Source organism: Nyctereutes procyonoides, unplaced genomic scaffold, assembly GCF_905146905.1.
Source record: "Nyctereutes procyonoides isolate TBG_1078 unplaced genomic scaffold, NYPRO_anot_genome, whole genome shotgun sequence".
Lineage (NCBI taxonomy): Eukaryota > Metazoa > Chordata > Mammalia > Carnivora > Canidae > Nyctereutes > Nyctereutes procyonoides.
Window position 1 is genome coordinate 9,020,751 of NW_026575133.1, and position 25,138 is coordinate 9,045,888.

General features: G+C 45.9%; 1 protein-coding gene across 1 annotated transcript; it reads left to right on the top strand.

Annotated features, from left to right (window-relative positions):
* Positions 1–6,577: 6,577 nt before the first annotated feature.
* GSTO1 (glutathione S-transferase omega 1) lies at positions 6,578–23,199 on the top strand. Its single transcript, XM_055345839.1, has 6 exons — positions 6,578–6,755; positions 7,000–7,108; positions 18,076–18,298; positions 20,278–20,376; positions 21,730–21,836; positions 22,972–23,199. The coding sequence occupies exons 1-6, from the start codon at positions 6,722–6,724 to the stop codon at positions 23,123–23,125; spliced, it is 726 nt and encodes a 241-aa protein (XP_055201814.1). The 5' UTR covers positions 6,578–6,721; the 3' UTR covers positions 23,126–23,199.
* The last annotated feature ends 1,939 nt before the right edge of the window (positions 23,200–25,138 follow it).

Below are 25,138 nucleotides of genomic sequence, written 5' to 3' on the forward strand. Positions count from 1 at the left end.
CAATAATACATGCCATTTTATATACTTTTATCTGACTTCCCTTCCATTTCCTTTGCCCATAGGGTCTTTCATACTTGTGTTCCCTTAAACTGGAAGCAAGGCAACAGTGCTTTGCAAAAAATACATGTTCTGTGGTCATATGTTTTTACAGTAAAGGTAGAAACCTGGCATGACAAATTTAGGATCAGATGCTTCATTGTATTCTATGACAAATCTTGAGTCTACAATAAGAAAGTGAGGATGAAGTGGTGAAAATACACATTTGAGTTCAGATTATACTGTAGAGGCTATGTGATTTAGAGAAAAGAGCCTCCAGGCTAAAAGTTCATGTTCTTATTCTTACTTATTACTGGATATGTGATAGCTGGAAGAACTGAAACTTTCTGAAATACACTTTTGAAAATTGGGCTATATCTTAAAATCACTATAGGGTGGGTCTAGTCCTGACATGAATGTTATTGTTTGTGCTTGAACTTGCAAGATGGATTGTCAATGGCTTGAAAGAAAATCCCAGAGACAATAGGAGAGCATCCTTTTTCCATTATTAAATTAAATGCTCTTGTTGGCACAGAGGACAATGCAGGGGGAAAGGGTTGGCAAGTGAGGTAGGTGTAAATGAACACCTATGACTCTGATTTGAGAAATTATTCAAAAGAGCTGGATTGTAAAAGTGAACAGGTTGTAAAAAAAAAACTTAATTCAATCGCTTACATTTTATTTTTGTTTTTTATGCTTCCACAAGAGTAATATAGGATAAAATATATATTGATGAAATACGGTAGTAGTTAAGAGATCAGACTCTGATCTCAGTTCAGAATTGAAAAACCAGTTCCACCATTCAGAAATATGTTGCTTTTGGAAAGTCATTTAATTTCTGTCTCTGAGTTTCCTCATCCATGAGATGGTAATATTAAATATTTATTTAATTTAATTTTATGTAATTCTTTGGATTGTGAGAATTAAAATTTTTTCATGTAGAACACTTAGCAGACACCTAGCAGGCAGTGTGCATTCACCAGATTGAAATTATCTCCTACATTCTGTTTAACAGTATTTTCATTTAATAGTATATCTTGAACACATTCCTGCATCAGTATATATAGACCTACATCATGCTGTTGGGGAGAAAAATTTTTCTCTACCCTTCAAGATTCTTTTGACTGGTCTAAGAATTAAGTTGACATGGGAAAGATTAATAGGAGAAAATCAAATTTCGTTGCGTATGTTTGGGAATCCACATAAACATGAGAGATTCCAAAGATAGGCAAAATGAAGTATATATTGTTGTGCCCAAGAATGCGATTCCGAGAAACCACCAAGGAGCTGACACCGATGCAAGCACACTAGGGTTTATTTACAAGCTCTAGCTTAGATCCAAGTATACTCCACACAGCAGAGCAGGGATTTGGACCCCGAAGTGGGTTACAGCTGGGTTTTTTATGGGCTGGCCTAGGGGATTTTCAGAAGGTGTGGAGGTATTTTTTCCATTCCAATATGGGGGAAAGGGTGGGGAAGTTTCTTAAGATCTGATATGGGATTCTTTGCCAAAAGCATTCTGAGCTTTATTGTCTTTCCGATATGGGATTCCCTGCCTAGGACATTCTTAGCTTTGTTGTCTTTCCGATATGAGAGTCCCTGCCTAGGACATTCTGCAGTTTTTCCTGTAAAGTTCAGCTCTTATTCCCAGGGGCCTAAGATAGCTGTACTTGTGCTAATGCTAAACTTGAGGTGGAATGGCCTTAATTTTTCTCGGCCTCCACATATATGTCATCCTAAACTTGAGGAGAAGGGTATAGGAATCTGGGGCTTCAAAGAGGAGGACAATTTACAGAAAGGTGAAAAAGAGCAAGTGCTTGGTAAACAAATGTTTGCCGGGCCATACAGAAAGAGTGTGACATAGGGGGGAATCTTAACAGATTTTACCAAGTTTCCTCCTGTCTACTACACCTAGTTTATATTCTATTGTCATTTATGGTGATAGCTCCCTTCCTCGGACAGGTCCTTGATCTAAATTCTTTTAGGTAGTTAGGGGGAAAGTCAAAGGTTCTTCTTGAGGCTTCTGTTTCTTAAAAATAATCAGCCTAAAATCCACATGCCAAAGAAACACATTTTGGAGTGGCAAATTTTTCTTCTCTACAATCCCTTTTAATACTAGTTACATTGTGTTTTTGTTATGTTTTTTTCAAAATCAATTTCTTAAACTAAAATTTTTTTGAGATATAGCATATTGTAATAACTCAGACTATATAGAAAAGTTTTCAAATGAAGACAGTCTATTTCATTTCTTCTCATCTTATCCTTCCCTACCTCAATTCCATTGTCCAGAAGCCACCTTCCAGCATAAGAAATGGAACATAACCTATACTCTGGAAGGGTCCCACCATGCCATTTACCTTCTCCTTTTTTTTCTCTTCCTTGCCCTGGAGGTATTCACTCTCCTAAATTCTGTTTATTGCTCCTTGTTTTTCAATTCTACCCCATATACATGGGCCATAACTGACATGGTTTCATTTTGCATGTTTTTTTTTCTTCTGTTTTTCTAGTTTGTTTTTTTTTTTTTTTTTTCAATGCAGGGCTTGAACTCACAACCTTGAGATCAACACTTGAGCTGAGATCAAGAGTTGGACACTTAACTGACTGAGCCATCCAGGCACCTCTCATTTTGCATGTTTTCAAAGTTAATATACATAGTCATGTTATATATATATACCATTTTGTGACTCACTTTTGTGACTCAATTGTGTGTTTTTGAGATACATTTATGTTAATAGCTGCAGCTATAGTGTATTAGTTTTCATTGCTGGATAGTTGGTCATTATATAAATATACCACAGATTATTTACCCATTGTACTCTCCGTGAACTTCTACCACCTCTTTTCCTTTTTTTTTTGTTTTTGTTTTTTGTTTTTTTTGTTTGCTTTTCAAGCTCCTTTCATTATGGACTGTTTATTCCTGTATGGCATCTTATTTATGAGGATTATAATGATTTTTTTTTCCTACTTGACCTCATTCTGGGCCCTACTAAAGTTTTCAGACATTCAGCCTGTATTCATCTATGGAATCTTTTTGGTGAAGGCAGCTATGGACTGTCATAGAATGTTAATTCTTTGAGAAGGCAAGGGCTCCTTATTTTCAAAGAAATTTTAAATATGGTTAGTTAAAACAATAATGAGTGAAACACTTCATGTAACTTTTAATATTCCTAACTCACTCTGTAAAAATAGCTTATTAATTTTAATTGATCACATACTAAAAAGTATAAAATTATTCAAATTACATTTCTGATGTTTATATCAGCATTATGAACAATTGACAAATTATAGAAAGAGCCCAAATGTCCATCAACTGATGAATGAATAAAGAAGATGTGGTATTATATATATACAATGGAATATTACTCAGCCATCAAAAAGAATGAAATCTTGCCATTTGCAATGTGAATGGAGTGTATGATGCTAAGTGAAATAAGTCAGAGAATGACAAATACCATATGATTTCACTCATATGTGGAATTTAATAAACAAAACAGTTGAACATAGGGGAAAGGGGAAAAGACAAAAGAGGGAAGCAAACCATAAGAGATTCTTAACTATAGTGAACAAACTGAGGATTGACAGAGGGAGGTGGATGGGGGATGGACTAAATGAGGGATGGGTATTACGGAGTGCACTTGCTGTGATGAACATTGGGTATTACATGTAAGTGATGAATCACTTAATTCCACTCCGGAAACCAATATTACATTATATGTTAACTACCTATAATTTAAATAAAAACTTGAAACAAAACAAAAAGAAAACTCAAGCAAAAAACACCAAGTTACATTCCTGAAAAGTCCTAAAAGAATTTTGTATCAGGTGGTTGTATATGGTCAGAAAAGACAGGTGGTACTTGTAAGGTTGAAAACTGTTTCTTATCACCAGGACCTCCAAGTCTTGATTTTCAACCAGTAGAAGTAATTCAAGTTAGCCCCCTCAAGTTAATTATTGACAATTACAGCTGTAAAAAGTGAAATACTGTGCCGTTTCACCTGTGACTGACAGCTGTGTGAATCTAGATGGTTACATTATGTACACAAACACAAAAAGCTTGGAGATGATCCACTATAAATCACAGCAGTACTTCAGGACAGTAGTTTCCTGGGACAATATAGTTTCTTTTCAATTTCTTCCTTTGAGCAATTAACATTTTAATTGGATTTTTCAAATCATTACAACAAAATGTTACTCTTTTCAGGCTAATTAGGGGACATGCCATTAAAGAAAAAAGTGTTCAAATAATGCCCTGACCTGCAATTATTAGGTTGGCCAATTAGAGATTTAAATTTATAGAGTTAATTTGCATGACATCATAAATGTGCTAAAAGACATCAAAAGTTAGTGTTCTAAAAAAGAGTTAAATAGGACACATGTTTTAGCAAAAAAAAAATGGGCTTTAATTTTTTTCATTTAGTATCTGTAACAATAAGCATCAATTTAACATTTCTTTTGTGCCAAGAACTGTTCTAAGTGCTTTCTATATATTTATTAATTTAATACTTCTTCAAATTCTATAAAGGAGGCAAGAAGTTTTTAGCACTGCATTTACAGATGAGGGAATTAAATCACAAAGGGAGGGGCACCTGGGTGGCTCAGTCAGTTAAGCATCTGCCTTTGGCTCAGGTCATGATCCCAGTGTCCTGGGATCAAGCCTCCTGCCGGGCTCCCTGCTCAGCAAGGAGTCTGCTTCTTGTTCTTCCTCTCCCCCTACTCATGTTCTCTCTCTCTCTCTCTCTCTCTGTCTCAAATAAATACAATTAAAAAAAAAAACAGAAAGGGAATTTGCCCACATTCACACAGTTAATAAGGGGTTATTCTAATTCATATGGTTTCATAATAAATTCATATGTTGAATTATTAATTCATAAATCCATATGCTGAAATCCCAACCACCAGTACCTCAGAATGTGACTTTATTTGGAAATAGGTTCATTACAGCTGTAATTAGTTAAAGTAAGATGAGGTCATACTAGAGCAGGGTGGGTCTCTGATCCAATATGACTAGTATCCTTCTAAAGAGGGGCAATTGGGGCATAGACACGCACACAGGGAGGATGCCATGTGAAGGTGAAGCAGAAATGGGGTGATGCTTCCACAAGCCAAGGATGCCAAAGATTGCCAGGGAAGCCACCAGAAGCGAAGGGAGAGGCATGAAACAGTTTCTCCCTCACAGTCTTCAAAAGGAAGCAACAACACTGCTGACACTTTGATCTCAGACTTCTGGCCTCCAGAACTGCAAAAATAAATGTCTGTTGCTTAAGCCCCTGAGTTTGTGGTACTTTGTTAACCTAAGCCTTGCAAAGTAATACAGGGGTGGAGTCAGGATCAAACCCAAGCGGGAAGGCTGCAAGATTGGTGTGCTTATCACCTCACTCTCTGCCTCTCTCATAACAGAACAAATCAAAATAAAAACAGACACCGACACGGAGCAAATAAATGGCACAGGAGTTACCAGCTTTCAAATCTAGGCAGAGGAGCAAAACACTGACTACTCTTTTCCTGTGTCCCTACCATGTAGGGGACCTCTTCTTCTCTACCCTTTAAGTTAAGGGGTTGTTTCAGCAGTGGCTCCAGCCAGATATTTTTCCCAGATCTACAAGTCTAAATCTACTCAGCCCACCTGTGGGACTTTGAGCCTGTGCCCCCCTACTTGGCTTCAAAATCCAAAGTTTTAATAGATTTTTGAAAGCAGGACCATCATTTTGTTAGTAATATCCACATATGTGCTATTTCCTTTGGATTAAAAAGATTTTATTTTAAGGGGTGCCTGGGTGGCTCAGCGGTTGAGCCTCTGCCTTTGGCTCAGTTCGTGATCCTGGGGTCCTGGAGTCGAGTCCTGCATTGGGCTCCCTCTGCCTGTGTCTCTGCATAGGTCTCTCTGTGTCACTCATGAATAAATAAAATCTTAAAAAAAATAATAAAAAAGATGTGACCTACAGGTGACAGTCGCAACAATGGCCGTCCTAGTAGTCATATAAAGCTAATAGTGACAAGGAAAGGAAAAGGCTGTACAGATGGCTGGGTGACCTGGCACCGGGCCATGGACAGGTATCTTTGCGGAGTAAGTTCTGAACTGTGAGCGAACTCTGGGCCCGGGGCCACGAGCCCTGAAATCGGGAAAATCAGGAGAGTTTTGGGGCTGAGGGGGAACTTCAACCAGACCCGTGCCTCCTGAGAGCAGCCGGTGCCGGGTGGGGGCGGTCAGGGTCAGGGTCAGGGTCAGGGTCAGGGTCAGGGGGAGGCATACACCTGCGTGGAGGCAGGACTGGGGACCACTCTGCTTCTGGGGGTGGGGGGGATGGCTCTGAGGGTGTCGAGCTGCTTCTGCGCCTCTGGCGGGGGGCGCCTGGCGGCCAGCACGGTGCTCCTGGGCACCAGCCCCAGCTGCCAGCCCAAGGCCCCGGTGGGCGCGTCAGGTGGGCTCCCGGCTGCGATTTCCTGCGGCGCACCTAGGCCACGAGGGCGGCGCATCCCTCCCCGCGGAGAGTGGGAGAGGGAGCCGGGGCGCTGGTTTAGTTCAAGCGCCCGGGACCCCGCGGGGCGGGACCACACGGCCCCCAGCTAGCGGCGGGCCTAGGCCGGCGCTCGGGAGAGGAGGAGGAGGAAGCCCAGCGGGAGGGGCGGTCCACTTCCTGACTCGCCTGCAAACCGGAGGCCCCAGCTCAGTCCGCGCCGCGCCGCGATGTCCGCAGGGTCAGCCAGGAGCCTGGCGAAGGGTGAGGCGCGCCGGCCGGGGGCCGTGTGGGGGGGGGTCCCGGGGCTCCAGGCCGCCCCCAGCCGCCCCCAGCCGCGGGGCCTGGAGTGGCTGCTCCGGAGCCGCCTGGGGCTCCCTACGGGGCGGGGGGGGGGGGCGCACCGGGCCGGGCCGCAGCGCGCGGGACCTCTCGGCGGCCCTGGGCGGCGGGGGGATGGGGCGCCCGCCGCTCTCGGGAGCTCACCGCCTCCGCGTCTGCCCCGCAGGAAGCGCGCCCCCGGGGCCGGTCCCCGAGGGCCTCATCCGCGTCTACAGCATGAGGTTTTGCCCGTTCGCCCAGAGGACACTCTTGGTCCTGAAGGCCAAGGGGATCAGGTAAGGGCTCGGGTGGGAGCCGTTCCCCCAGCCGGCCTGGCAGCAGCTGCTGGGGTAGGGGGCGGCCGGGTGGGCAATCTCAGGGCCCCACGGTCTTCCCTTCCTGCAAAATAAACTATTCTCGGACTTTTGGAGGACACAGCAAATTATGAACCCACTTCCCAGGTGAGGGGTGGGGGGACTGCCACAGATTACACCAGTCTGGGATACCCCATTTCCATCAACCTAACCATTTTATGGATCTGAAAAGCTGAGGTTCTCATGAAGTCGGTGGTAGGCCGAGATCCCTTGACAGGTAATGACCAGCGGCCGCTCTTTTAGCTCTGGTAGATCACTGATTCCTGGTTCACTGTCCTTTTGCTTTCACTACCCTTGTACATTAATGCCCATCTTACATGATACTGTTTGCTGTTATTCTGATTATATAGTCCCTTCCCTAATAGCTGGCAGTTTACCCCAGTGCAGAGTCCAAGCCTTGACCTTCAGGCAGGGTGCTGAGTCACTATACTGTACATATTTCTGTAGCTTGGGTTGTTGAGTCAAAGTGTATATGCTTAAAAATTCAATCTTTTGTGAAGCCTCTTTGCAATTAAAGTTTTTAAAAAGATTTATTTATTCATGAGAGACAGAGAGAGGCAGAGACACAGAAGGAGAAGCAGGCTGCTCACAGGGAGCCTGACATGGGATTAGATCGGATCACATCCTTTTTTATTTTTTTTTTAAGATTTTTTTTAAAAAAATATTTATTCATGAGAGGCAGAGAGAGAGAGAGAGAGAGAGAGAGAAAGGCAGAGGCACAGGCAGAGGGAGAAGCAGGCTCCATTCAGGGAGCCCGACGTGGGACTTCCAGGATCAGGCCCTGGGCTGAAGGCAGCGCTAAACCGCTGAACCACCCGGGCTTCCCAAAACCAAATAGTTTTTGAGTATTGGTTATCCATGGGGAATATACAACAGTCACATGGCTCCTGACACCAATATCCATTGGAGTTGCTCTCCTTCCAATGATCTTTGGAATCTGTTGAGCAGACATTAGGTACCTGTGGTAAAGAAGTTTAAAACATAGTCCTCATTCTTAAGAAATTTTCTATCCATGTGCTTAGGGTTTATAAACTAATTTTAGTATTCTAGGGAAAGAATTAGGGAGACAATAATTTTCCCTAAAAGAATGTAAGATACGTTCCAAAGAAAAAAATATATTTTCAGATTAGCCATCACTTCACTAAAATTTGCATCTTATTCGGATGAAATTGATCCTGAACACATAGAAAATATTCAACATTTAGTAACATTTATCCAGAATGTTATGTTTTATCCAAATACTACAATATTTTCCATATTAGAATTTCTTGTAATAAGAAATTAAGAGTAATCCTATTCAAATAGGATTGAAAAAAGATATATCTTGTGCTCATGTAATTGAAAAGTACAGGAGCAAAGAACAGCTGGACTGGGAAACATAAAGTCCTGATTTATGTGCCCCTCTGGAACTCTAGGTTGAAAACAACCCTACCTTATTTACTGGGATAGTTTTCTAAAGGAAAAATTGAACTGATTTATAGTGTGTGTATGGGGGTGGAGAAAACAGTTGGCAGGTAGTGCAAACAACAGAGGTCTTCTACATTCATGGACCAGTTTTTAGTTTGATGCCCAGAAGACTTTTGTTAGAGAGGTGCTAGATTTTTGCTACATGGTATCACCTAACAAAGCGTGGTTTTCTCTAAAGTGCATATTCCAATTTGTTACGGCAGGTGTGCTGACTTGTCGGCTCATAATGTCAGGTTACCAAATGCATGTGTGTTCTAAGAACCTTCTTTATCACAAAAGCCAGGCTCTACCTTTTGTTTTCATGGTATAAGATTTCAGAAATGTTAATTCCTTGGCAGGGATTGGCCTTGGATTTCTTTCGATGACTCGTAATCTGTCAGCACACGAACCTCTATATACACAAATGTATACTAGTGTTCAATCCAGCCCTTCTTGTTTCCATGGGGGATTACATATTTAAATCCTCAAACTAAACACTGTTCTAATGACTGAGGTGGATGGGGAAATAGGAAACAAAAGGTGTTGGAGTATATTATTTTTTAGTAACTAACTTGTTCTATTGAACACTTACCCAGCTTGGACAATTACATGGACCTGGCTTTAACAATTATATGAAACTTTCCTTTCTCTCATTTCCTCTACAATCTCTCAGGCAGGAAACAAGTTAGATCTAGTTACAGTCTGAATACAGCTTGGATTTCATCTGGTTTCTTCCCTTTTGGTTTGCTTAGTGTGATTTACCCACGTAACATTTAAAGATTTTATTTATTTATTCATGAGAGACACACAGAGGCAGAGATATAGGCAGAGGGAGAAGCAGGCTTCTTGAGGGGAGCCTGATGGTGGGACTCGATCCCAGGACTCCCGGCATGACCTGAGCCAAAGGCAGATGCTCAACCACTGAGCCACCCAGGCATCCCTACCCATGTAACATTTTAAAAAATATCAGTGCATGGACATTTAATCTGAAACTTTATATTGTGGGTGGATTTTTTGGATTCTTTAATAACCTTCTTTTCAATTTAGCAAAAGGAATTGAATTTTATCACATTGATTCTCATATAGTAAGTAGTGAATACAATTTGGCTAGTTACCTTATATAATTTACAATTAGAATACTGCTTAGTCCAAAATGGGGTATGTTATTGACAATCTTGAAGCATTTCCCACTCATTCATTCATTCATTCATTCATTCATTCAACAAATATTTACTCAACCCTATCCGGAATCATTTTTATTGTTTTCATAGGATTTAAATGTATTTGAAATTTTATTCTTGTACATGTTTATTAATATGAACAAGGTGTTGTGTCCAAGATTGCGAATCCGCGAAACCACCAAGGAGCCAACACCGATACAAACACACGAGGGCTTATTTACAAGCTCAAGCTTGGGTCCAAGTGTACCCGACACAGTGGAGCAGGGACTTGGACCCCGAGGCTAAGAGGTGTAGCAGCTTTATAGGGGCCAGTGGCCAATGGGATTGTAACATATGCAGAAAGTTGCACAGTCATGTCAGTCCACATGCAGGTGGCCAGTTGAATTACATCTTACCCTATAGTATCCATTTGAGCTGGCCTATTACTTTGGTCAGAATTGGCGCCAGTTTTGGTGGGCACAAGGCAGAGTTACATTGTTATGAGCCGATTTCCAATAAGGGTGTGCTCAGCGGCTGGACTAGGGTGGGGCAGCGCCTTAAGCAATAAGCAGGTCATGTGGGGGTGATACAGGAGGTGGCAGGTGTAGCACAAAATGGAGTTAGTCCTGCTCTGCTTGTCCAGGGGCAGGGGATTTTTGTTAAATTTCCTGGGTCCCACATTCACCCCTTTTTTCAGAGGATCCTATGCAGGACCCAATCATGGGGTCTGGGTTTCTGTCAAAAGAGGCAGTGGTTGGTATTGTTGCCTGAGTACCATGAGTTGGACTGTATTGACTCGGTCCTTGACAAAAGCTACTTGTCTATTAATGAGGCAGGGTCCGAAGGTTAGGAGGAGGTGGATGACGAGTGGGCCAGCTAGGGAGGATAACATGGTAGTCAGCCAGGGGGAATGATTAAACCAGGATTTGAACCAACCTTGTTGCTGTTCTCGCTCCTATTTACATTTCAGTGAAGAAGCAACATTCTACGTTTAAGGCAGCACATAACCCCCCCCACACACACACCCTTTGTTGTAAGAAGACTAAGTCTAATCCGCTTCTATTTTGAAGGACAACCTCAAACTAGGGAGTCTTGGAGGTGGGAAATAAGTGAGAACGGCGCAATCTTAGCTTTAGGGGATCGTCCTTGTCCCACTGGCTTTTCCATTCTGGAACAAAGTCCTTGAGAATGGCATGTGGGTCAGCTGGCAGGACGTGGGTATAGTGGACCCAGGGAGTAATCCTTTCGACCTTGAGAGCCGTGGGAGTGGTCAGGATCACGATATAAGGTCCCTTCCAGCGAGGTTGAAGTGTCTGGTGTTGGTATCTCTGCATGTACACCCAGTCACCTGGCCGATATCTATGGGGGTCCGAGGGTGGCCCAGTCTCATAGAGGGCCCTCAGCTTAGGCCACACCTGCTCATGGGTTTGTTGTAACATTTGGAGGGAGAAAAGAAGTTGGTGATCATCAAATTTAGCAAGCACCTCAGGTTTTAAATTGGGGATAATAGGTGGAGGAAGACCGAACATGATCTCGTAGGGAGTCAGTCCCATCTTATATGGGGAATTCCTCACCCTATATAGGGCAAAGGGGAGGAGAGTCACCCAGTCCCCGCCAGTCTCCAGGGCTAATTTAGTTAAGGTCTCCTTTAATATTCTGTTCATCCTCTCTACCTGTCCTGAGCTCTGGGGCCTATATGCACAATGTAATTTTCAATCTGCCCCAAGTATTTGTGCCACTCCCTGTGTTACCTTAGAGATGAATCCTGGGCCATTGTCTGATCCAATCCTAACAGGAAAACCATACTTCAGTAAGATGTCTTCCAGCAGGTTCTTGGTCACGGTCTGTGCCGTTTTATGTTTGGTGGGAAATGCCTCTGTCCATCCTGAAAAAGTATCTACAAACACTAGTAAATACTTGTACCTATATTTTCCAGGTTTTACCTCAGTGAAGTCCACTTTTCAGTAGGCTCCTGGGCGGTCCCCTCGGAGCCGGGTGCCCGGGTTAGATCCATGGGCCGTGGCATTAGTTAACTGGCATGCGTGGCAGCTTGCCACAATCTGCTCGATCTTTGCTCGAGAGTCTTTAATAGTGATCTTTGCATGTCATATGAGGTCTCCCATCTTCCTCCTTCCCATGTGAGTGCTCCGATGCATTCTGGATAGGACTCGCCGTCCTAGTTCCTCTGGCAAGATGATGCTGGAGTCTGCGGCCCTCCACCAGCCACATAAGCACTGGGTCATAGGCAAGCGTTTGATCCAGTGTAAATCAGCATCAGTATAGTTGGGGGTGTCCTGCAGGGTCGGTGCCCCCGGACCGGGTAGCGTGGTTGCTAAGACCTGGGTCACCAAAAGGGCCACCTCCTTTGCTTTTAAATCGGCTCGCCGGTTTCCCCTGGCTACTGGTGTGTCTGCCTTTTGGTGCCCCGGACAGTGGATGATGGCAAAGGCCTTGGGCAGCCAGAAGGCCCTCAGGAGTTCAAGAGTCTCCGTTTTGTTTTTAACAGTCTTTCCCTCTGCTGTCAGGAGCCCTCTCTCTCTGTAAAGGGCTCCGTGGATGTGAGCGGTGGCAAAGGCGGACCTGCTGTCCGTGTAGATGTTTATTTGTTTACCTTCCCCCATGGTCAGCGCCTTGGCCAGTGTGATCAGTTCTGCCCGTTGAGCCTACGTTCGGGCTGCCAGTGGCTCCGCCCAGACGGTCTCCGTCTCCGTGGTTACAGCTGCCCCCGCATATCTGAGTCCTCGGACAAAACTGCTGCCCTCCGTGTACCAGGTGGCGTCCGTGTGTGGCAGTGGCTGGTCCTGGAGATCAGCTCTGATTCCATGCGTGCACCTGTGCCAAAATTTCTTGACAGTCATGCAGAGGGGGGTCCCAGTCTGGGTTAGGGAGTAGCGTTGCCGGATTCAGGGTTGTTGGTGGCTTAAATAAAATTCTGGTAGGGTTTAGCAGTAGGCTCTGATAATGGGTCAGATGGGCATTGCTGATCCAGCGGTCTGGAGGCTGTTTGAGTACCCCTTCAAAAGAATGTGGGGTGGTAACATGTAGTTCTTGCCCCATGGCCAGTTTGTCTGCGTCCTTGACCATAGTGGCCACCACAGCAATAATTTTTAAGTATGGGGGCCATCCAGCAGCCACGGTATCCAGCTTTTTGGAGAGATAGGCTATGGGTTTCTTTCAGGGACCTAAGTACTGGACAAGGACCCCTTTTGCCACCCCGTCTTTTTCGTCCACATACAGGTAGAAGGGCTTGGCTAGATCGGGCAACCCAAGAGCCGGGGCAGACAGCAAGGCCTGTTTAAGGTCATTAAAGGCTCTGTTCATGGCCTCTGTCCATTTAAAATTTTGCTGGTGCCTGGTGGCCTCATAGAGGGGTCTGGCCATCTCGGCAAAACCCAGAATCCACAAGCGACAGAACCCTGCTGACCCCAGGAATTCATGTACCTGGCAGACGGTTTGCAGCTCCTTCCGTGCATCCATCATCCATCTTTGTCCATCCTTTAATTTGTATCCAAGGTAGCTCACCTCTGCTCTGCAGATCTGGGCTTTTTTAGCTGAGGCCCGGTATCCTAGGGCCGCTATGGTCTGGAGCAAGTCCCTGGTGCCTCGCAGGCATGTGTCCTGGTCCTCCGCAGCCAACAGGATATCATCTACATATTGTAATAAAGTCAAATGAGGGTGCTCGGAACGGAACTCACCCAAGTCTTCGTGTAAGGCCTCATCGAAGATGGTTGGTGAATTTTTGATCCTTGTGGTAGTTGAGTCCAGGTGAGCTGGCCATTGATGCCTTTCTCAGGGTCCGTCCATTCAAAGGCGAAGAGGTCTTGGCTCTTGGGTGCTAAAGGCAGGCTGAAAAAGGCATCTTTTAAATCTAATACCATATACCAAGTTTCGTCTGGAGGCAGGGTGGAGAGGAGGTTGTATGGGTTTGGGACCGTAGGGTGCATATCCTCTACTCGCCGGTTGACTTCCCTTAAGTCCTGGACTAGCCTGTAATCGTCAGAGTGCGGTTTCCGAACCTGCAGCGAGGGAGTATTCCATTGGCAGGGCCTTAATATGCCCAAGTCCAGTAGTCACCGTATGTGGGGTGTGATTTCCTTTCGTGCTACAAGAGGCATGGGGTATTGGCGGACCCTGACAGGGTCTGCCCCTGGCTTTAGTTCTATGTATATGGCCAGTCGGTGCCGGGCCAGCCCGATTCCCCCAGTTTCTGCCCACGCTTGGGGAAATTCCCGCAGCCAACAGTCAATGCCAGTCATCGGGGCTGAGGGCATTTGGTGGAGATGATATTCGTCTTTTAAACTCAGGACAAGCACTTGAATTGGGTGTCCCTCCTTGTTTAGGACTTTTGCCCCTTCGGGGTGGAAGCAAATTTGTGCCCCCATCTTGGTGAGCAAATCCCAACCTAACAACGGGTAGGGACACTCAGGGATGACCATGAAGGAGTGGGATACCCAGCCCGTGCCAAGATTCACAGTTCTTCGGGTAGTCCATGAGTACTGTTTGGTGCCCATGGCCCCTTTCACCCATGAAGTCTTGTTTGCCAATTTCCCTTGGAGTTGTAATAAAACTGAATGTTGTGCCCCAGTGTCCACTAGGAATTCAACAGGTTGCCCCTTCACTTTAAGAGTTACCCTGGGCTCAGGGAGGGGTATCGAACCCTGACTCCCCTAGTCATCCAGGTCCTCCATCTCCAAGATCTTGGCAGGGGCCTTAGATCTTTTGTTAGGGCACTCTTTCACCCAGTGGCCCTCTTCTTTGCAATAAGCACATTGGTATTTGTTCAGCTTAGGGCACTCCCGAGGGAGACCAGGGCCATCCTCCTTACCTGTCCCTGAAGCCAGCTTCTTGAGGTGCCTCCATCTTTCCTGTGGGTCATCCATGGTTGTGGTCAGCAGGATCTTGGCCAGGTCTGCCAGTCACTTAGTTTGGTTTGTTGTTTTTCCGGACTTTTTCTATTATTATAGACTCGTTCTGCTACTATCACTAAGTCCTGCAAGCTCTTCTCTTCCAGTCTCTCTACTCTTTGCAATTTCTTTTTAATGTCCGGAGCGGCCTGGTTAACAAAAGCCATGATAATTGCGGCCTGTGTTTCCGGGGCTTCTGGGTTCATAGGGGTGTACTGCCTAAAAGCCTCTATGACTCTCTCTAAGAAGGCTGCTGGACTCTCGTCCTTACCCTGCCTCACATCTAGACCTTGGCCAGATTGGTAGGCTTGCGCAGCAGCCTGGAGACCTGCCCCTAGAGTCTGGCGGTAGACCCGGAGTCTCTCCTTACCTTTAGCCGAGTTGTAGTCCCAGGTGGGGCAGGATAAAGGGAAGGCAGCATTTATGAGGTCTGGGTTTTGAGTCAGCTGTCTGTCCTCTCCCAGGACAGGTTTCTGGGCTTCCACCTGAATTCGTTCTCTCTCCTCGGTGGTGAAGAGAACCTGCAAGAGTTGTTGGCAGTCATCCCAAGTAGGCTGGTGGGTAAAGAGAACAGTATCTAAAAGCCCGATTAGATCTCTTGGATTATCAGATAACTTTGCATTTTGGGTTTTCCAATTATATAAATCACTGGTGGAGAATGGCCAATATAACATTAGCTGTCCACCAGTCTCGTCAGGGGGCCCCATGGCGCAGAGAGGAAGGGCGGTGGAGTTGGCTGGCCCCGCATTTGGAGGTGGGGCCGTCAGGTGGGTCTGACCGCTTGTCCCTGCTGCTGGCCTGCGCACAGGGACTCCCTCGTCAGGGAGGGGGGCGCCCCTTCAGCCCCCAGCGCCTCCAATGGAGGGGAGGAAGGGGGAGGGTATGCCCAGTAGGGTGGTGGGAGAATCAGGTCCTCTGGGGAGGAATCCTGGAAGACCAGATAAAGGGCTATGCGCTTGGGGCATAGAGTTGGTCTCCTTCTCGGCTTTCCACAGGGCTAGAATCTCGGTGGGTCCTGCTTTGGGGGGGTAAAAATGGTTTTAGCCAAGGAGGGGAATTCTCGATCATGTCCTGCCAGATCAGGCAGGATGTAGGGAACCTGGTCATAGTGGCCGTCTGGTTTGTCCCTGAAGATCACGGCCTTAACCTGTAAGATAATAGGTAGGTGAAAAGTTCCTTCTTGGGGCCATCCCACGTCAAAGGTTGGCTGTTCTGATATGTAATAAATTTGGAATCTCTCTCTCTGTATGTCTATGCTCAGAATACGAGCTCTTTCCCTAACATCCGAGAAGTGGGAGAACATAAGAGACAGGGGAGTGGTTTCTGCCCCCCCCCCATTATGTCCCCAATCCACACCAAGACACAGACAGTAAAGACGATTAACAAGGACCCAACAACATAGACAAACGCGCAGTTAACAAGAACACCATAACAGAGACCAGCGCGCAAACAGGTAACAAGAGCACAGTAAGGGGATCCCTGGGTGGCGCAGCGGTTTAGCGCCTGCCTTTGGCCCAGGGCACGATCCTGGAGACCCGGGATCGAATCCCACATCAGGCTCCCGGTGCATGGAGCCTGCTTCTCCCTCTGCCTGTGTCTCTGCCTCTCTCTCTCTCTCTCTCTCTATCATAAATAAATAATAATAAAAAAATTAAAAAAAAAAGAGCACAGTAACACAGACCAGCATGCAAAACAGGTAACAAGAACACAGAAATAGACAAACATTCCAGTGCGGCCGCAGAGACAAAACAGAAAGCTACCTGGAGGGCTGGCAGCCGGCCCTCCTTACAGATAAGGACCCCATCCTTACAGACGAGGACTCTGTCCTCCTTACAGATGAGGACCTTGTCCTCCGGGGGGGGCAAGGGACGTCTCCTCAAGACCCCTGGTCAACGGCCCGCCAGCGCATCCGCCTAAGCCAATGTTGACCCAATACGGATTGGAATTCCTACAGGTAAAAGTACAGTTTAGAGCTCTCAGAAAATATACGCACAAAAGGTGGAAAAAGTTGAGTGCACTCACCATGCGTGAAACCCTCCAGATGGGTCCTGGGGATTTCTTGGATCCCAGAGGAGCCCCCAAATGTTGTGCCCAAGATTGCGAATACGAGAAACCACCAAGGAGCCGACACCGATGCAAACACACGAGGGCTTATTTACAAGCTCAAGCTTGGGTCCAAGTGTACCCGACACAGTGGAGCAGGGACTTGGACCCCGAGGCTAAGAGGTGTAGCAGCTTTATAGGGGCCAGTGGCCAATGGGATTGTAACATACGCAGAAAGTTGCAGTCATGTCGGTCCACACGCAGGTGGCCAGTTGAATTACATCTTACCCTATAGTATCCATTTGAGCTGGCCTATTACTTTGGTCAGAATCGGCGCCAGTTTTGGTGGGCACAAGGCAGAGTTACATTGTTATGAGCCGATTTCCGATTAGGGTGTGCTCAGCGGCTGGACTAGGGTGGGGCAGCGCCTTAAGCAATAAGCAGGTCATGTGGGGGTGATACAGGAGGTGGCAGGTGCAGCACAAAATGGAGTTAGTCCTGCTCTGCTTGTCCAGGGGCAGGGGATTTTTGTTAAATTTCCTGGGTCCCACACAAGGTACATAAAATTCCTGGTTTCATGGAGCTTATATTCTCGAGAGGTGACATAATAAGCATGTAAATAAATGGGCAAAGTAATTTCGGGTATATGTCATCGGTTCAACGAAGAAAGTGAAACAAAATGATCATGCAGTAGAGGTTCTCAGCCAGCAGCTTCAGAGACAGTAGTCAGGGAGGGCCTGAAGACAGGCAGAGATAGCAGAGGAACACTTAATGTAAATGCTCGAAGGTGAGAACATGTTTGGCAAATTCAAGGGACATAAAAAAGGCCAGTGTGGCCAGATTGTAATGACCAGCGGCCAATTCCTAGGAAACAGGGATGACAGGAAAGAAGGGGCCAGAGCACATGCCACAGAGGGGTTTAGCTTTTTTATCCTCATTGCAATGAGAATCAATCAATGGGTTGCAAACAGGATGGTGGCCTGATCCAATTTACTTTTGTGTGTGGAAAATGGACTGTGGGGAGGGCACAGTGGAAGCAGAGAGGCTGGGAGGAGAATACAGTAGAGGTCTAGCTGGCAAATAATGTGTTGGACAAGGAGGCAGGCAGTGGTCAAACTGAGAGGTTGATATGATTTGGAGGTCTGGCTGACAAGTCTTGATGATCCATTTGACTTGAGGAAGAGGGAGCAAGGGAAAAGGGATCCAGACTGAGTTGAATCCTAAATTTGGAGTCTGATGAGCTGAGTGGATGGTAGGACCAGTGAGGATTTACTCAGAAGTGAAAAAGAAAAAAAAAAAGTGCCACTCTCTTCATTGTTTTCCATGTCTCTTTCAGGCATGAAATCATCAACATCAACCTGAAAAATAAGCCTGAGTGGTTCTTTAAGAAGAATCCCTTTGGCCTAGTGCCAGTTCTGGAAAACAGTCAGGGTCAATTGATCTATGAATCTCCTATCACTTGTGAGTATCTGGATGAAGCATATCCAGGGAAGAAGCTGTTGCCGGATGATCCCTATGAGAAAGCTTGCCAAAAAATGGTGTTTGAGTTATTTTCCAAGGTGTGTATATAAGAAACTTCAGCTCCTCTCTGAAGAAACTTTGCTTTTCAAGCTAAGTCAGTGTTGTCATTTGTGATTCAGTGATGTAGGAAAGGAAAACAAAGCAGTGCTCCTGTCTGCTCTGACATGTCCTGCAAACCTGCTTGCCTCTCCAGAGTTAGCCCTCTTCACTCTTCAGACCCTGTGTTCTAGCCACACCAAAGGTTTTGTTTTCCCAGACTCCCTACCTCCTCCTAAACTTTTGCTGGGAGGTTCTTCCCCCTTCTCACTTTGCCTGATTATCTCCAAGTTCTCTCTCATGTATCTGCTCAGGTTCTGCTGCCTTCCAGAAGCGTGTCCAGGCTGGGTTGGTGCCCAGCCCTAGGGTCTGACATGTGCTAACTCCTCTCTGTCACTGACTGCCTTCTTGCCTGTGTGTTGCACCGGGGCTGTGAGCTCCTTTCGGCGGAGGCCACGTTCCCAACAGTGGTTGACTCCCTGCCTCAGTCTCCGACCAGCTCTGCCACTCCCTAGCTGTGTGACTCTGAGCAAGTTACTTATTTACTTCTGTGCCTCGGCTTCTCAGTTGTAAAAGGAGTATAGTAATTGCTCCGTTCTTCTGGATAAAAATCAGTTTCTATAAAACAGGGAGCCTGCTTCTCAGCTCTGACTCGGGGCTTGATCCCAGGACCCTGAGACCATGACCTGAGCTAAAGGCAGATGCTTAACCAACTGAGCTACATTGGCACCCCCCCCCAAATAAAATTTTTAAGGAAGCAGAAATTAAGAGCATTGTTGAGGGACTTGATAATATATGAAGCAGACATTTAAGGAAAAGCAGGGCTAAAAAACCAGGTAGGCCCAGATGGAACTGTGGGCAGAAGTGCTGCCTACAAACCTTCAGTTCAATGAGGGCAAGCTGTACTGACCTGGATGGGATTTCAGACATTCTCCTATATTTTTACAAGCACCCGTTGACTTAAACTGAGAAATGATATCAAAGACTGAAGTATTAAAATATATAAACACCTCCAGCACGACCACCACGCGTCTGACGCTACACCTGGTGAACAGCCTTCTCGCATCCTCCCCGAGGTAGAAAGCAGAAATATTCTCTTCCCCAGTGCCCTTTGCAGCTGGGGTGAAGGCCTGGGACCGAGGCTCTTCTGTCAGAAACGGACGAGGTAGAGCTGGATTCAGAAATGAGCAATGTGAGGAGACAGGCTTGGTGTGGGGCACTGGTTCTGCTGGCGAGAGTGCTGTGGGGCAGAGCTCCAGGTTTTGGGGAGCCGTAGTCGTGGCTGCAAGATGAAATTCCAGAGCAGAAACAGCAGCAGGGCTAAGACATAAGTTACCCCAGAGCCCATCCTCTGGCAGGGCACGACCTAGTGCACCTACTGCTCAACTCCCTGGCAGCAGGGGGCGCTTCCCATCAGGTCAGTTCTGAGCATGACTTCCAGAATGTTCCAGCTTAGTTCCCAGCCTATCTTTTCAGACTCTCAATAATTCTATGAGTTCCTCAGTGTCTAATTAAGACATTTTTTTGGCTCAAACTCACCAAAGTGGGTTCTATTATTTGCAACATATAAAATCCTGACTGGGGAATTTCTGACTGGGTAGCTCAGTAGTTGGGCATCTGACTTCAGCTCAAGTCATGATCCTGAGGTCCTGGGATCTAGCCCTGCATCGGGCTTTTTGCTCAGCAGAGAACTTGCTTTTCCCTTCCCTCCACACTTGTGCTATTGGTCACTATCTCTGTCTCTCTCTCTCACGTAAATAAATAAATAAAATCTTAAAGTAAAATCCTGACCAAACAGCACCTCACTCCCCAAAACTGTTTCTAAGATCAGTATCCAACCTCTGGGAACACAGAAGTTAGTGCAGCTTTAAGGTGTCTCCAACACCCTGACATGGGACTCGAGGGTTCCATCATGCTTTTCTGTGAGGAAATTGGTATAGTTTACATCACACTGATAACTACAAAATTATTCTCTGTCTAGGTTCCATCTTTGGTAACAGGCTTTCTGAGAAGACAAAATAAGGAAGATGGCTCTGACCTAAAAGAAGAATTACGGAAGGAATTCAGCAAGCTGGAGGAGGTAATCTCTTCTCCTGGGTTTTGTCAGAGTAAATGAAACATTGTATCCTCTGTCTTCTTTCTTCCTTCCTTTTTTTTTTTTTCAAAGATTTTATTTATTTATTCATGAGAGACACAGAGAGAGTGGTAGAGACACAGGCAGAGGGAGAAGCAGGCTCCATGCAGGGAACCTGACGTGGGACTCGATCCCGGGTCTCCAGGATCATGCCCTGGGCTAAAGGGAGTGCTAAACCACTGAGCCACCCTAGCTGCCCTGTCTTCTTCCTTCTATACTTTCCTTTATACTCCCTTTCTCCAGATTACTTTGTGGCAATTAGTAATAACATCAAAAAAGGAATTTGAGGTTATGACAGATTGCTGTGAGCTGTTGTGTTAAACATACAAGCCAAAACACAATTATAAAATAAAGCTTAACACCTTAATAAGCTTTTAGGTAAAGTTTATCAAAATGAACAGTCATGGAACCAGCACCCATATCAAGAAACATTAGTTTTGGCTGTTTTAATACTTTCTACATATGGAATCATATAATATGCACTCTTTTGGGTCTGGCTTCTTTCATACAGTATTAGATTTGTGAGATTCATCTATGTTGTATGTAGTTCATTCCTATCTTTTGTGTACTGTTTCAACATATGATAGCAGTTTGTTTCTCCATTTTACTCCTGATGGACAGTAACATTTCCACTTTGGGGCTATTACAAATTGTGCTGCAATAACATTTTTCGACCTTTCTTTTGGTGAACATATGTTCATATTTCCAAAGAGTAGAATTACTGGGTTAGAGTATGCACACACTCAGCTTTAGTTCATACTGTTAAAACACAGTTGCACCAGTTTATACTCCTACCAGCAGTGGTTCCACATCCTTGTTGACTTTGCCTTGTTAATTTTAGCCATTATGACGGATATGTAGTGGTATTACATTTTGGCTCTAATTTGCATTACCCTGATGTCTAATGTAATTTAATACCTTTTCAAATGGTTTTTGGCCATTTGAATATCCTCTTTTGTGAAGTTCAAGTCTGGCCCAATTTTCTAATGAGTTGTCTTTTTTATTATTGCCAGTAGTTCTCTCTATTTTCTGAATACCAGTCCTTTGTTGGGTATATGTATTACAAAGATCCTGTACTCTGTTGCTTTTTTTTTTTTTTTTCTATTTTCCAGTTCATTTTATCAGTTGCTGGCTTCATCCCAAACCAGGAGATTCTAAAGTTCAAACAAAAAGCCAGCTTGAATACATCAGTAAAAGCTGCTGCTCTCACTTGCTGTACTTAACTTGCCTTACTCATTTCTAATGATGAATCTTACTAAATGCACAAATAACAAGTACTCTTATGCTGTTTATGTCCAGGTTCTGACCAATAAGAAGACAACTTTCTTTGGTGGTAATTCTCTTTCTATGATTGATTACCTCATCTGGCCCTGGTTTGAACGGCTGGAAGCTCTGGAGTTAAATGAGTAAGACATTTGAATATTTTGTGCATAATTTAAGATAATGATAACTGGTACAGTATATATTGACCTTTTTTTCTGAACAAAAATTAAAATATTTTATATAATTGGTATGAATGGGAACAAGCAACAGGAGGAGAGTCTCGGACCATCCAGGGCATATACTCACCATCCTTCTCCATTCCTGGAGTGTGTAGGGGAGGGGTGGGCAGAGAGTTCTATGACATGTAGTAAAATGTTTTAAAAGTAACTTACTCCCTTCTCTCCAATTAAAAATCCGTAAGGATGGACATTTTTATAAGCATGTGATGCAGGATTATATGACCAATACTACCTCCCATTTGCCAGAAGGATTCCCACACTATTTTCCAAATTCCATGTTTTGAAGTTTGGCAGCTACCTTTGCTTACTCCCAATTCTTAGAGCTTAGAGGTATTCAGGGTTACTTTTAGTCACAGTCTGGCTGTAGAATAATAAATATATAACATTCATTGTGTCTTTCATGTTCTCCTTCTAAAAAGTTATTAGTCTAGGGAATCCCTGGGTGGTTTAGTGCCTGCCTTTGGCCCAGGGCATGATCCTGGGGTCCTGGGATCGAGTCCCACATCAGGCTCCCAGCATGGAGCCTGCTTCTCCCTCTGCCTGTGTCTCTGCCTCTCTTTCTCCGTGTCTCTCATGAATAAATAAATAAAATCTTAAAAAAAAAAAAGTTATTAGTCTGCCTGGACAAATTCTCATGCTAACTGAGCAGGTCACTTCACTCTAAGATTCCTTTTCCATGAAACAAGGACCTCTACAATATCTATCAAATCTATTCTGATTATATGCATTTTTAAAAAAGATTTTATTTATTTTTCTTTCAAAGATTTTCTTTATTCACGAGAGGCACAGAGAGAGGCAGAGACATAGGTAGAGAGGGTGCAGGCTTCCCTTCCGGAGCCCAATGTGGGACTCCATCCCAGGACTCTGGGATCACTACCTGAGCCACCCAGACATCCCCTGATTATGTGCATTTTAAAGAAATATTTTAAAAGATTAGAGGAAAACAAAAGGAAACTGCAGAGTGATACTGATACAGGAGGCTTTGCAAGGCCTTCCTAATTAATCTAGCTCACATCTTCATCCTTTTCCCTCCCCACAGTTGTGTAGACCACACTCCAAAACTTAAGCTCTGGATGGCAGCCATGAGGGAGGATCCTGCCGTATCAGCCCTCCTCAATGAGGCCAACACCCTTCGAGGATTCCTCAATCTCTACTTGCAGAACAGCCCCGAGGCCTGTGACTATGGGCTCTGATGGGGGCAAGAGTCAGCAATGAAATGTCTGATATTTTCTTTCACTAATATGAGTAAAAATGAGCTTTCATTTTACCTCTCTCTCATCTCACATTTTTACACTCTCACATCTCATTGGATTACCGTCTCTGATTTGACGTCATGGCTTAACTGTGGGGTTTCCTTGAGGCTCTCCTGTAGAAAAGTAAGCACATTTCCTGTCTCACGATGCTCACATGATTCTAAGGGTTTTATCAGTGTGTGCTGCAAACCTCTAAGTCATCGTCTCTGGTAAGAGCTGGACTTCAATCTAGATTTCTTACTGCCCATAGGACATTTCCACTTGGATACCCTGTCGTCTCAAGAGCTGCCCTCTCAAGTCTTCAATCCTCATTCTTTCCTTTCCATCAACTCCACTACCTTTCTTATTCCCATTGTCACCACTGAAGACTAGACTCATAGCATCTCAAAGTCGGGTAACTAGGAGTCCTATTTGGTCTCCCAGTCCCCAATCTCAATCCTCTTCAGATTTTTCCTGCCAACTCCCGTGTTGGGTATGGTACCCCAGCAGGGGTCCCATAAATGTAATTATATACTGTGAAGACAGCCTCCATCAATTCGGTATAAATCTACATGAGTAATTCAAAAACATTCATGCCATCTTGCATATACTTCCACAGCCCACTAGGCTTCTATTTAATTTCTAACATCCCATCACCTGCATGAGAAGGCAGGTCGGAGAGCATCATTTCATTGTACGGATGATTTCACCCAGATCCCGAGGTTGAGTCCGCAAGAGGCTGGCAGAGAGATCCGGAGAGCACAGCCAGCACACGACTCTTACCATCAAAATCAGGGAGCTGTCCACCCGCCCCATCAGTTGCCCCTACTTATTTTTGTTTTTTAAAGATTTATTTATTCATGAGAGACACAGACAGAAAGAGAAGCAGGGACACAGGCAGAGGGAGAAGCAGGCTCCATGCAGGGAGCCCGACGCGGGACTCGATCCCGGGTCCCAGGATCACGCCCCGGGCTGAAGGCGGCGCTAAGCCGCTGGGCCCGGCTGCCCGCCCCTACTTATTCTGAAACGTAAGAGCGCATAACAATCAGCCGAGGCTCGCCGCCGGGCGTCCCACTCGGTGGGTCCAGGGTGCGCCGCCAAGTCCACATTTGAGATGAGCCCCCCGCCCCCCGGTGATGCAGGCGACCCGGGGACCGCGCCCTGAGAGGCAGTGAGAACCGGTTGACTTCACAAAAGGCTTCCCGCAGCCCACCCTCGGCCGCCACCGGCGCCCAGGCCCCGGGCGGACCCATCTCTGCCGCCGGCCGCCTGCCCCGCCCTCCAGGCCCGGGTCGGATGCAGAGCCCCGCGCCGAGGCGCCACCGCCAGCCACTAGCGGGCTTCCACGGCGGCCAGACACAGACACGGCGAGGACTCGCGACTTCGGTGTCCAGCAGCCTGTAACGCGGCCGCCCATTGGCTCGGCTGCGTACTGCTCGGCCGCGGAGCTTCCAAAGGCCTTAAGGATTGGCTGGAGCTCCGGGCGCCGCGGCCAGTTGGCGGGTAGGATCGCGGTCTGAGGGGCGGGTTCGCCTGGGGCCCCGCCTCCCTCTGCCCCCGCCCCCTCCGCCCCCGCCCCCGCCCCCGCCCCCGCCCTGCGCTGCCGCAGCCGCTCCGGGTCCGGTGTCCGGTCCGGTGTCCGGTCCCCCGGCCCGGCGCGCGGAGGTCCCTCGGGCCGTCTCTCTCCACCTCCTCCCCCGGGGCTGGGGGGTCTGTCCGGTCTGCGAGGCATTGGAAGGGAGAAGGGGTTTGAGGTCAATTCTGGATTTGGGGGTTTTTCAGGGATTCCGGGTTTGCCTAACCCTTCTAAAAGAAAAAAATCCGACGACTTAACCTCATCAAAGTTTCATCAAAGATTTTAACATCAAGAAAGGCACAAGGTCTATGACTTAAAGAATAGGTCGTTAAAGCGAATCCCTTTAGCGTAAAAAGGGGGAAAAAACCCTCACTGAATTGTTCTTATTGTTCTGATTT

What these genes read in the sequence shown, in the direction of transcription:
- GSTO1 (XM_055345839.1), top strand. Translation starts at nt 6,722, where the DNA reads ATGTCCGCAGGGTCAGCCAGGAGCCTGGCGAAGG. An exon ending in CTGAAGGCCAAGGGGATCAG is followed by an intron (nt 7,109 to 18,075) that starts GTAAGGGCTCGG and finishes TGTCTCTTTCAG; the next exon opens with GCATGAAATCATCAACATCA. An exon ending in TGTTTGAGTTATTTTCCAAG is followed by an intron (nt 18,299 to 20,277) that starts GTGTGTATATAA and finishes TTCTCTGTCTAG; the next exon opens with GTTCCATCTTTGGTAACAGG.